Here is a 13263-nt window from a genome sequence, read left to right as displayed (position 1 = left end):
GTAGCATTATTGTTAGTATTGGAAATTAATTTAACAATTATTACTTAGTCTTTGAATATTATTAATTAACATTCTGTTTTATTGTAGATGAGGATAAAGAAGATGCTTCAAGAGATGAAAATGTTGTGGATTTATCCATTCAAGACTAATATTATAGTTGGATAAGTGACAAGAATGCTTTGATCTTAGATAGTAATTTGTATTTTTATTTATTTTGGTTTGTATTGGAGTTTAACATTATTTTGGATTATATTGAGATTGTATTTAAGTTTATTTAAATTGTAATCCGAAATATAATTTATGACCTAAGAAAAAAAATCATATTTTTTTAATTAAGTGGTGGTCAGGCCGGGTTCGAATTTTTTTGACTTGCTAATAAGTGAGCCAGGTTGGGTTGGCTCACTAAGTGGCCAACCCGTGGTGGGCTGGGCCGGATGACCCATTTTGATAGCTCTAGTTGTGATATCATAAAATGGCACCAAGAAAGTACTAATCTTTTATGCTCTTTTCAATTTCTCTGTAGATGGACAAAGCTTGTAATTATCATCAAGTAAGTGTAAACTACCAAACACTTGTTGGTATTTAAGGACACTTTGAAGAATAAAAAAGTCGAGTTCCACCTTGTTGGAACATCTACAGAGAAAGCACTTGAAGCATCAATGTCGCCTACTTGTTGAATGCATTGTTTAAATTTCAACATCCTACTCTCAGATCCCCTTACATACTTTATGCTTTCCCTAATTTGGTCTATAGCGTCACCAATTACTTTCAATCCTTCTTGCACAATCAAGTTCAAAATGTGTGCACAAAAACAGACATGGAAGAAGTCACCATCACAAAGTAAGGAATTTTGAAAACAAGTTTCTCTTTTAAGGTTTTTACCAAAACATTGTTACTAGATGCATTATCCAAAGTGATAGAAATTTTTTTTCAAGCCCCCAATCGTGTAAAAACTCATTATGTTCTTAGACAACTCAAACCCAGTGTTAGGTGGAGGTAAGTGGCAAAAATTTAAAATTTTGCTACATAACTTCCTATTGCAATCAACATAATGGGTTGTCAAACATATGTAACCCTTTATAGTATAAGATGTCAATAAATCCAAAGTCAGACAGATCCTAGATGGAATGGCCATTAACTCTTCCTTCAACAAGTTCTTTTCTCTCATAAAGTTCTCAAAACATCATGCTTAATGGTATTTCTTGAAACCAAAATAGCATCGAGATTTAAATAAGTTATCAAAGTCCTAAGTTCTTCATACTCTACAAATTTGAACGGTAAACCATGTCGGATAATAAGATTAGCACACAACTCACAGGACACCATTTGATATATTTTTTTGAATTTCAACTTTCCTTGGGCATCCATCTCATCTAACTCACATCTTCAAACTTGATTTCATTACACTTTTCGAGATGACGTTTTAAATGAGAAGTTCCATACTTTTTACTCGCAACTACGTATTTTTTATTACAACCATTACATTGTGCCCTCTCTTTTCCATCCTCACCAAGCCCTATCTTAGTGAAAAGTTTCTAGACATCAGATGTTGTTGACTTATTCTTTTTCTTATCCACTTCAACACTTTCCTTATCAGGCATGTCTTCTTCAACCTTATTCACTTTACAACTAGCGTCCTTGTTTTGAACATCTCCATTAGGTTTACTAACAGAATCATCCATTACCCCCAACAAGCTTAAACTACAAAAAATTTCAACATGCTCAATTTACTATAGTTTCATCATGCTCAATTCACAACAGTTTAAGATTCCAATGACAACCCAAAATAATAGATAAAATGTACAAACAGTTCAATCAAACAAATAAAGCCAAAGCTTCACAACTAAATTCAACAACCCTTCAGCATATAAAAGCTACACACACAACTCAATGAAACCATCCAACATACAAAAAATATCTGCATGCTCAATCCACAACAGTTTCAGCATGCTCAATTCACAACAGTTTAAGCTTCGAATGGCAACCCAAAATAACATATAAAGTCTATAAACAGTTCAATCAAACAGACAAAGCCAAGGCTACATACTTGCACTTTCACTATCAAAAGCACAAATTCAACATAGCTTCCAATAACCAACACCCACATGAAGAAACAACAACAAATTGATACTCTTTTTCTACTACAAATGACCAAACAAATTGAAGAAATTAGGGCCAATTTTTTGTTAATACTCGAGCATTCACTTATGAATTAGGAATTTAGGACCAATTGAATACCTAGGTCAAATCGAATTGAAGAAATTAGGGCTACTTAAGACCAAAGGAAGGAACCTCTATAATGTGTGAGCCCTTGTCGCCGTTGTGCCGCTGATGAGCGTCAATGAACACACGACAAGTATTGAGTGAATATATGAAGTGTATTTGCGAACCTAAGTGAAAATACCCAAAGTATCTACGCAAGTCATTTCAATAATAGGTAAAGATTTTTGTGATATATTTTCATATATAGATATATCTAAAAGCATCTCAAAATTTAATAGTACCTCATCTAAATATTTAATATACTAAATCAAATCTTAAATGTAGAAAATTATGAATTTAAATTAAATATACCAAATAATATTTTTAATAAATTAAAAAATAAATCTTAAATAAGTAATAATATAATCTTCTACAATATCACTAAGAAAATTCTTTATATATTTTTATCAAACTTTATCTTTAATTTTATATTTTAAAAAATGATATTGATTATTATTTCTAATACATGTTATAAGGTGAATTTGTTTTGAAAAATTGAGAAAATTTAATTATTAAAATTATTATAATATATAATTACACAATTATACTTATTAGGGTGTTATTAATGAAAAATATACAATTATAGAGTTTGTTTGTTTAAATATTAAATTTGTTATTATATATAAAATCCAACCATCTAGAAAATTCTAATAATAAAATTATTTGCTTAACTTTTATTTTAATATATGAAAATGAACATTTTAACATTAGCATTTACACGTTTTTTGTTGAAAACGTTTTTTGTTGAAAGGAGGAGCTTATTCACTCAATTGAAGTTTTGATGATGTCCAAAGTCAAGCAACATGATGAGACATTGCCTCTAGTTATATGTTAGATATTTCATTTGAAAACAGTGCATGCTTAGAATAATTGTAAGGCAAGCTTGAACAAAATAGATCAGTTATCCAATTCTGGAATATGTGCAAATAAGATTTACAAAACATATTAATGGATTAGCCATTTAACTAATGGATTATTGAAGTGCACTACATCCATTGCAATCAAAATTCAGTCATGATAATCCATTAGGTAAAACACCTAATCCATTAATCTAACCAGCAAAATTCTCCTTTTAAAAAAAATCTCAACTCAGTTTGAAAAATACGAGATACTGAATTGAGAAGCAATTTTCGGGAGATTGAAAAACATTGAGTTCTTGCATTCTTGAGAGATTATCCTGCTAGGTATTCAAGGAGATTGATGATGAAGCCTATCTTGGGAAGTCACACTTGGTACTAGGATCACCTGTGATATATGCACAACAATTAAGTGTATTTGTTCCTTGTTCTTTTTGAATTACATTTCTTTTAATTATTATTCACTGTGTAGGTGAATGTTCTTGATGCAATTGTGTGTAACATTGCACTAGGGAGTGATTCTTGATGCAATTGTGTGTAACATTACATTAGAGAATAATTTTTTATAGGGTTATCAAGTTCTTGATGTCATAGGGTTTAAAACTATTAAGGGGCACTTGTAATTCTTGTAAACTCTTTGATATAGTGGAAATCTTCTAGCTCTGGTTACTAGAAGATAATTGGATGTAGATTCGTGTAGAATTGAACAAGTATAAAAATCATTATGTTCTTTTGGTTCTTTTATCTCCTATGCTATTCATAATTGGTTGAACTAATCCATTAACACAAAACTGGAAAATTTATTAATGGGTCTATAAACATTGAAAATAAATCAAGACTCTTTTAAATCGGTAAAACTCTTATAGAACCAATGCACCCCCTTGGTTGGCATATATTAGACGTATCTGATTTAACATTTTTAGTTGCCATGTTTAAAATTCAAAGCTATTTTTATACAAAAAAAATTGGAATAGTTTTTTTTTTCAAGTGTATTGTTTTCACTTCCAAATTTTATTTTAGTTTTATCAAATATAGATTATGAGTAATACAAACGGTTTCCAATTCTAGGGTTTCACTTCCATATCATTCCATGTCCAACAACATCCCACCTCTATTTGCATTCCTCTCCACCTTTAGTGACATTCTACTCTCATTATTTCACCCCCATTAGGTTGGTCTGATATATTGATAAAGCTTTTTTGTCGCCTAAAAAACTCAATCAAACCAATTTTCCCTTAAAAATGCAGTATAGGGAGAACCTTGGGAATCAATTCGTGGACATGGCTAAAGTCAAATGTAGTATTTGTGCTTGAATTATGGTGGGAAAATTTATTCAAAATCAACACTTAAAAACAGAAAACTCAAAATCATCAAATGCAAGAAATGCTATGAACTATGCATGAATGCATGACATGCAATGCAAAAAATGGTAGGGAATGATGAATTAGTTAATCCTAAATGCTCAAAACATGTTCAATGATCAAAACTAGGCTAATGCAATGGTTAAATTGGTCCAAATTCATCAAACTTGAAATCTGCCCAAAATCAAGAACATGTTCATGAGCAAAGTGCATGGTAACCTCATATTGGGATCTTTTGATGATACAATTGAAAATTTAATGATGTAGAATGATTATAAATGGTCTCAATTACACTTAGAAACTAGAATCACTCGATTTGGTGCACTACACACAAACTTCCCAATTTCATGAACCATAATTCCCAAATTTGAGCAGAAACATGATTTTGATCAATTTGACCAACCCATGCAACAAAAATGAAATTAAATATGAAGAAAGCCTCGTCATGATGCAATGAATGAAACCCCCAAATCAATTTACATCAATAATCCTTAAAATCACGCAATCATAAAATTATGCAGAAACACGATTTAAAAAGATGCAAAAATTAATTTAGTGATTCATGGAAGGAAATGCGAAATTGATGATTTGAATCGCTTGGGGGACATTCAAGTATGGTGAACAAAGCTCAAGAACAAATCAAAAGCCTTAAATCACATAAAATTTGAATGGAACAGTGGTCTTGAGTGAATGTGAATGCAAAAAATTGTATAAACATGTGAATTGATGAAATGGTGATGGAATTGGGTGTGTGATGGTTCAAATAGCTTGGGAATCATATCGGGAGTGTGCACAAATTTATGGAACTCAAAACGATTAAGAAACAAGTGAGAAATTCAATGGAATAGTAACTAGTGGTGTGTGTGGACGTGAAAATGGTGTAGAAATGGGGTTTTGGTGATTTGGTGGAAGAAACTCAAAACTAAGCTTGTGAACAGTTAAAGGAAGTTAAAAGTGAGGTGTGTGAAGTGGCGGAATGAGAAGAAACTCGAAATTGAAGCAAAAGTGCAATGAAATGGAGAAATATGAGTGAAATGAGCTTGACTACTACCATTGATCCTGAATCCAACCCATTCATCTTGTTTAGTCTGAAACAATGATGTATAGAGGTCTTTTGGACACACCAATTCATAGGCATGGTTCTAGAACTTAGATTTGGTAAGGTAGGATGGAGTTCAAGCTCAAAAAGTGGTAGCCAAGGTGGTGGTTTAGTGGAAAATGATGATGAACATTATGAGACCATAGACCAAATGAACAGTATTGAAATTTTCATTCATTGAAGCTCAAATCCAGATTACATTACCAAAAATGATTACAAGGATTTGTCTCAACCTTCCTCTCACCAAGGCTTGAGTTATCCAAGCTTTCAAAAGCAAAAATGGAGTGAAAATGGGTGATTTTTTAGGGAATTTCGGGTCGGTTGCATGAGGTGATGTGGTGTTGTCAAAAATAGGTCTTCATGGTCCATGAATGTCCAAAAAATGTCTTGGAAGGTTCCTAGGTCGTGTCCCTATGCCATCTCAGCTAATCTACCCTAAAAGCTACCCTATACTAAGACATCTCTCACCAAATGAGCCCAAACCCAAATGTGTAGCCCCCTCTCATATTTTTGGCAATCCCAAGGCCCAAACCAATCAAATTTAGTGTCCTAAAGTGCTCCAAATGATTGGTTCTTGATTTGGGGCCAAATGGCAAAAGTCAACTCTAAGATCAAACATGCCACTTTTGCACACTTCATGCTTTTCCAAAGTGCAGCCCCCTCTCAAATTTTCGGCAATCTCAAGGCCCAAACCAGTCACATTTAGTCAATTAAACCTTGCCTACGGATAGATGACCTGCAAATTGTTCAAAATCTCAAGTGGAAGGATTAGCTCTACCTAGGCACTACTTGAACAACTAAGCTAAAATGACAAAAAATATGAAAACTAAGAGTTTTGCTCAATTGGCCCTAAACCTCAAATTTCGGTGTTTGACCACTTCCAACAAGTGTAATTAGGCATTTCTAATGATTCCACAAGGTCAAAACACTCAATTTGGAAGAATTTCAAAAAGTTAACTCTAAATCAACTATGTCATGGTTTAAAGACTAAATGAACAAAATGTGACTCTTAACACTAGGTTTGACTAACCTAAGACCCTAAGACTCAAAATATGATGCAACCTCACTCAAATGATGTTTAAAAACAATGTACAAACACTAATTCTATGAAAAATGCAAAAATGGCCCTAAGTGAGGAATCTAACCTAATATGCTCAAATTAGCTCTAAAATGGAAAAAGTGATCACTTTGACTAATGAAAATTAACAAAAAATAAGACACATCATGTATCTTTCAAAATTTTGGACTCCATTAATTTCTTATTTTCATACATATTGTTTATCATCATCATGTTTGTTAATGACTATATGTTAATCCAAATTCTTAATCAAATCTTGTCCATAAAAGTGGAAGGAACTAATCTCTCTTAGGTATTGATTTCTCTCTTTCATTTTTTTCTTTCTTTCTTAACTTATTGTCTTTTAATAAGGTATTGTTCGTCTTCTCTTTTGTTATGTCTGACTTATGAGAAGATTATTCTTTTACTGCCATTGATTTATGAGAATATGTAACCTTTATTTTTTCTGATGTGAAAGTCCAATAGTAATAATTATGTGAGTATTAATTAGGAATTAAACCTAAAACTTTCCACCTACCTTTACTATAGAGAAAAATGTTGTAAAAATTTAATTGTTTCATTTTTGAAATAATAACACATTGATTTTGGTAGTGAGATTTTATTTTGCATCAACTTTATTTCAATTTCAAAATTTAATTTAATATCGATAAGAAAACATAATACTTCCTCTACATGTGAAATTTGATGAATACTTGAATAACTCCTTGTGATTTTCTCTACTTATAAAACTTTTAGTATAAAAGGTTGTCTTCTTAGTTTCATTTTTGTCCCCTGGAATAACTGAAACCAATAATAGTATGCTTGAATCCACCTAACTTATGCTTGAATCAACTACTAAGGCTAAAAGACTTGGATGGTTGGTCCTTCAGATTTGGTATTTTGGTCTACAATATTATAATTGTTCAATTTATTTTCTTTCTCAACTATTTATAATTGTGCTTTCATTATAATATAATAAAGAAATCAACTCATATGAATATGGTTATTATGTAATACAATGAAAGTCAATCATAGTTCGTACTCATATCACAAATAATTAGAAAAAATTATAAATAATTCAAATATTTTAATTTCTTAGAATAGTTAACGTCATTCCTCCAAACATAAAGTAAAACTAACCTTAAATATCTAAAATATAGCAACCATGTTTAATCCTAAAAATTCTGGATTTATTAGTACACTTTTTTAACACACTCTATAATTAATTAATTAAATGATTTCAAAATAAATAAAAAATAAAAAAGAAACAATCCTTAAGGAAAAAAAATAGAACATACAGAAATCGGTAATTCTTAATAAATGAAAATCGATAACATAAATATGTTAAAAATATATGGTGTTTGGTGGAAGAAATGCGGTGGTGGAATTTCAACTAAGAGCCAATTCCAATTTATCTGTATATATTTAATACCATAATCGCAGTGCGATTAGTGTAAGAGCTTCTAGATTTTAACTCCACTTCTTCTTCCCCTATATGTATAAATACTTAGCAGAATCATTGGGCAGAGAGACAAAGATCACACATCCAAACATGACGACTTGTGTCAACCTCAAAATATGGCTTCTTAACTTGCTCACCTTGTCCACTGTTCTTTCCTTCTCCAATGGAAAACCAAGTACCAAGTTTCGAGTGAAAGCAGTTAATCTTGGTGGGTGGTTGGTGACAGAAGGTTGGATGAAACCTTCTCTCTTCGATGGCATTCCAAATAAAGATTTCTTGGTCGGTAAATACATAAACAATTGTCACAATTATCATACATATTTTCTCATGCTTATTTATATATGTGTTTAGCTGTCTTATTTCCATACAAAATTAAGTGTTTGTCTCAAATTTTGTAGGATGGAACTGGTGTTCAGTTCAAGTCTGTGACAACGGGCAAATATCTCTGTGCCGAGTCTGGAGGAGGAACAATCCTAGTTGCAAACCGCACAGTTGCTTCTGGTTGGGAAACATTTAGAGTGAGTGAACTATTTAAGGATTGTTATATTCATTCATTAACTAATTTCGTTAAAACATTATTTGAAGTTGCATTTTGATGATGATACCTGCTGTTATATTATGTATATACAGTTGTGGAGGATAAACGAGAACACTTTCAGATTGAGGGTGTTCAACAAACAGTTTGTGGGTTTAGATGGGGTTAAAGTCGTTGCTGTTTCTAACGATTCGATTGCTTCTGCGACATTTCATATTGTTAAGGAAAGTGAAAGTTCGAGTCGTGTTCGTCTCAAAGCATGCAATGGATACTTCCTGCAGGTGATTCTATGCGTTTCTATATGTTATGCTGGTTTTTTTAGATACACCATATAAAATTCTAAGAGTGTGAAACAATGTGTTAGAAGAAGGCACTTGAGGGAGCATGGTGATTTGGTGCAAAAATAGAAGATAGTTTATTTTTCTTCATATGTGTAGTATAAGAAATAAAGTTAAGGGTGAAAATTGTGGAATGGAGTTGCAGGCTAAGTCAGAGGAGGTAGTGACTGCTGATGTATCCAAGGTGAGTGCATGGGAAGATGATGACCCAACCATTTTTGTGATAACCATTGCTGCAAGGTTGCAAGGAGAATTCCAAGTCACAAATGGTTATGGCCCCACAAAAGCTCCCCAAGTTATGAAGGTAACATCATCAATATAAGAATTAGTTTCATAATTTTTTAAACATATTATTTTGAGAAGTTCATGCTGGTTCTATAGTAGCAGATAAAGTCTGCATGAAACTTTACCTGATAATAGAATGAATATTTTAAATAAATAAAATCATGTGTGAGGATTAAAAATGGAATAGATGGTTCTAAGAGTCGATTTTAAATTTAATTCAATTTTACATAATTGATTTATTTATAAGGTGAGATATGGAAGTGAAAGTGTCATAACTTGGGTCATCTCATTAATTCAATTTGAAAGTTTCATCTCATTAATTAACTTTCCCTGTTCACATGGATGGTCCAAACTTCACACACTGAGACTTGCAGAAATTAATCAGCAAGTGGATTTGATTTTCATGAGGTCCACTAGCAAATTTTTGTTTTTATCTATTTTTCTTCAAGATCATGATCATGTTTTCAAACCAATAGGATTGGAGTAGTAGTGGAAGACTTATTGTCACCATATATACAAAATATAATAACAGCAAACCCAAAATATGGTGCAGGTGGTAATAAGAATGATGTGGTGGTTTTGTGATTTTAGGACCATTGGAGCACATTTATTGTTGAAAATGACTTCAAATTCATGAGGAGTAAGGGATTAAATGGTGCCAGAATTCCAGTAGGGTGGTGGATAGCAAGTGATCCTGCTCCACCTTGGCCTTATGTGGGTGGTTCCTTGCACGCACTAGACAATGCCTTCTTCTGGGCACAGTAAGTCCAACTCAATTTCATGCCTTCTTTTATCACATCCACCACTTATTTTAATTAATAACAATGCAATCATATCACCCATTCCTAATCATGAAAACTGAATTATAATTGTTTTATACATATCGAGCTTTATCTAACTCACAACTTTTATCAAAATCTCTTCTCCAATATTTACTTTATTTATCTTGGAAATTCTATATCGACCAAAAATAAAGTGTATTTACAATATATACACAGGTAAACTTCACCTTTATCGATTTTGTAGGCTGAAATAAGCTTAAAAATCACTTCTTAATATAATATCAGAGTTATTCAAAGTCTATTATAACGAGATTTATTGTTTGTTGGGTTTATCATATCATCCGTTATCAGGTTGCCATTAGACCACCCACTATTATTTAGTGTCACGTTAGATATATGTTTTAACGTGATGAGCGTATTGGAGATCATCGACTAGAAATAAGACAAATTTATTGTATATAAATATATTAGTGGTTGTATAAACCTCATCTGAGAAGTATGGTTTTTAGGATCGAGTTAGACTTAGAGTTTACTTTTTATAGAACATATCTTTATATGTCACATGTATACATGTACCTATATATATTGGAATAAATTTATGTACAGGAAATATGGACTAAAAATTATCATTGATCTTCATGCTGCACCTGGTTCACAAAATGGCTTTCAGCATAGTGGTTCAAGAGATGGTTCTCTAGAATGGGGGACAACAGACGAAAGCATTAACCAAACAATTTATGTTATAGACTTTCTATCTGCAAGGTTCATAACTCTATATCCGAATTTATATTTCAGTATCACATTTTTTTTAATATGTTATTTCTTAATGATTAATATTCGTAAAACATCTTTCTTTCCAATATTGTACTTGAATCTTAAAAATGAAAAGCACTATTCAAACTAAAAATTCTATCTATAAATAATTCTACACATTTTAGGTACGCCAAAAATCCTAGCTTTTATGCAGTTGAGCTACTAAACGAGCCTCTCTCACCTGGTGTGACGATTGAGATGTTGAACAAGTATTACAAAGCTGGGTATGAAGCTGTTCGCAGACACTCATGCACAGCTTATGTGATACTCTCAAGTAGATTAGGACCCTCAGATTCAAAGGAACTATTTCCTCTTGCGAATGATATGATGCGATCTGTGATTGATGTTCATTACTACAACATCTTCGATGATGTATTTGAAAACATGAATGCCCAACAAAACATTGATTTCATCTACACCAATCGCTCATCGCAGTTGAACAATATCACAATCTCAAATGGAAATGTTCCTCTTATTTTTGTGGGTAAGTCTTCATATCACCCTCCATTCCAATGTGTATATGAATACCTTTCACCCACTATCCTTTAGAAATTTTTTTAAAATATAGTGTCTTCAGTATCATCAAAATATTTGATTTTCATCTAAGTATAGTTTTTTTAACAGCAAAAAAATATATTAAATAAGAGTATTTAAGATACTTCAACCTTATACATATAAGATAAACAAATTTGTCCTTAATACATATTCCAACAATTACATTGTCCAAAAAAAAAAAAACAACGGTACTTTAATATTTTTTTTTTCACACCCATACATTACTCCTTACTATCACTCTTTTTTAGTATACAAATTTTGTTGTGATCATTTTACTTTATAAAAGTTCTCATATGATAGTTAAATTATGTCAAATAACTCTTAAAACAAAGAGAACTCCTATTACTCAAACAACCTATTACAAAAATATTTATATTTGGAATATTTGGGTTATTACTTTCTTCTTTTTATCTCCAACTTATTAATTTAATTATTTTCTCTTTCATCTGTCAGTCACCGATCAAATCTCTCTTGAAAAGGAAATTATGTTGGAAGAGATTGAAAAATAAATGAGTAGATTAGTAACTTAGTAAAAAAAGCAATGTAAATTCTTTAATTCCAAAAATCAATCAAGAAAATACTTAAAAAACAATGTTAAACATTCAATGGAATAAAAACCTCAATCTAAAATACCTAATTATGATCCTTTTAAAACTTAACTAAGTCTTATTTAATTAACCATGACCACATGGCACTAGAATGCATTACTTGCATATAAAATTTTGTTTGAATTGTAAAATTACAACTTTTTATTGCTAATTCATGATTTAAAAGCTTTCTTTTTTTCAATTTTAGTTTTCAAGTTTTTAAAATGTACAATTGTGATCTGATTATCAACTTTTATACATGTTTATTGTTTAAAATTTTGAATACATTAAATAAAAAATAAATAAGTTATCATTTAATGTAAATTTGGATTCATTTTATTCTAGACTTTATAATTGCATATAATTTAATTTTAGACTAAATATTAATTCCAACTCAAGGTGAATGGGTTGCTGATTGGAGAGTTAAAAATGCTACAAAGGAGGACTTCCAAAGATTTTCTAAGGCCCAAATAGATGTTTATGGGCGAGCCACGTTCGGGTGGGCTTATTGGGCTCTCAAGAATGCCAACAAGTTCTGGAATTTAGAGTGGATGATCAATAATGGTTACGTTAAAATTTAGAAAGTTTTCTCTCTAGAGAAAAATAAGGGCCATTTACTTTATTTTGTTGCTCGTTTATATTTTTAAAATTATAAAATTATCATCGTCTTTAAATTTGTTTCCTGTTTTCAAATATTTATGTTTGAATAGAGAAAAATGAAAAAGTTATTTTTTGTGTTTTTTTGAATGTAAATGTCTACAAGCAGAAGAAAATTCAAAATAAAGTTGCAAATTTATAATTAAAAAGTTAAAATAAAATGTAAATAAACATACTTTAAATTCCTCGTAGGACCCCCTATTCACTTCTGTGCCATACTATATCCTTAGTTATCTCTCCGTAACAATTGTGATGACAATTAATGGAAAAATCATTTTGAGCATTAACGATAGATGTTATAATATCTTTTATTGAGTTTTATTATCAAATAGATTTCATTTAAAGTTTCTTTGATGATAGATTTTATTTTTATATTTTAATTAAACTTTTGTTACTCTCACAATTTAATTTTTAATGTTGTGAGAGTATAAAAAAAAATCTTGAGATGTTGGAAGTTCTTTTATAAGAACTATTTTCCGTGGTAGATATTGAATGTTGTTTTAGTGGGAGATCTTGTAAAAGTAAGGTCTTGTATCTAAGATCTCAATTGAAGATCTTGCACTAAAGATACTTTTATCATCTTTGATTTTAAATCTTGATTTATTAGTAAATC

The 13263-nt window shown here is 31.0% G+C and overlaps 1 protein-coding gene across 1 annotated transcript; it reads left to right on the top strand.

The window, feature by feature from the left end:
- Positions 1-8098: 8098 nt before the first annotated feature.
- Positions 8099-12672, top strand: LOC114193629 (probable glucan 1,3-beta-glucosidase A). The gene is made up of 8 exons (XM_028083504.1): positions 8099-8377; positions 8497-8616; positions 8729-8914; positions 9117-9275; positions 9848-10017; positions 10645-10800; positions 10977-11335; positions 12393-12672. The coding sequence occupies exons 1-8, from the start codon at positions 8132-8134 to the stop codon at positions 12572-12574; spliced, it is 1578 nt and encodes a 525-aa protein (XP_027939305.1). The 5' UTR covers positions 8099-8131; the 3' UTR covers positions 12575-12672.
- Positions 12673-13263: the final 591 nt, after the last annotated feature.

Source organism: Vigna unguiculata, chromosome 8 (genome assembly GCF_004118075.2).
Source record: "Vigna unguiculata cultivar IT97K-499-35 chromosome 8, ASM411807v1, whole genome shotgun sequence".
NCBI lineage: Eukaryota > Viridiplantae > Streptophyta > Magnoliopsida > Fabales > Fabaceae > Vigna > Vigna unguiculata.
This window is presented reverse-complemented; position numbering and strand designations above follow the sequence as displayed.

Excerpts from the sequence above, each read along its gene's own strand:
- LOC114193629 (XM_028083504.1), top strand. The coding sequence starts at position 8,132 with ATGTATAAATACTTAGCAGAATCATTGGGCAGAGAGACAAAGATCACA. Across the intron at positions 8,617-8,728 it reads CTGGTTGGGAAACATTTAGA|TTGTGGAGGATAAACGAGAA; the intron begins GTGAGTGAACTA and ends ATGTATATACAG. Across the intron at positions 11,336-12,392 it reads TGTTCCTCTTATTTTTGTGG|GTGAATGGGTTGCTGATTGG; the intron begins GTAAGTCTTCAT and ends TTCCAACTCAAG.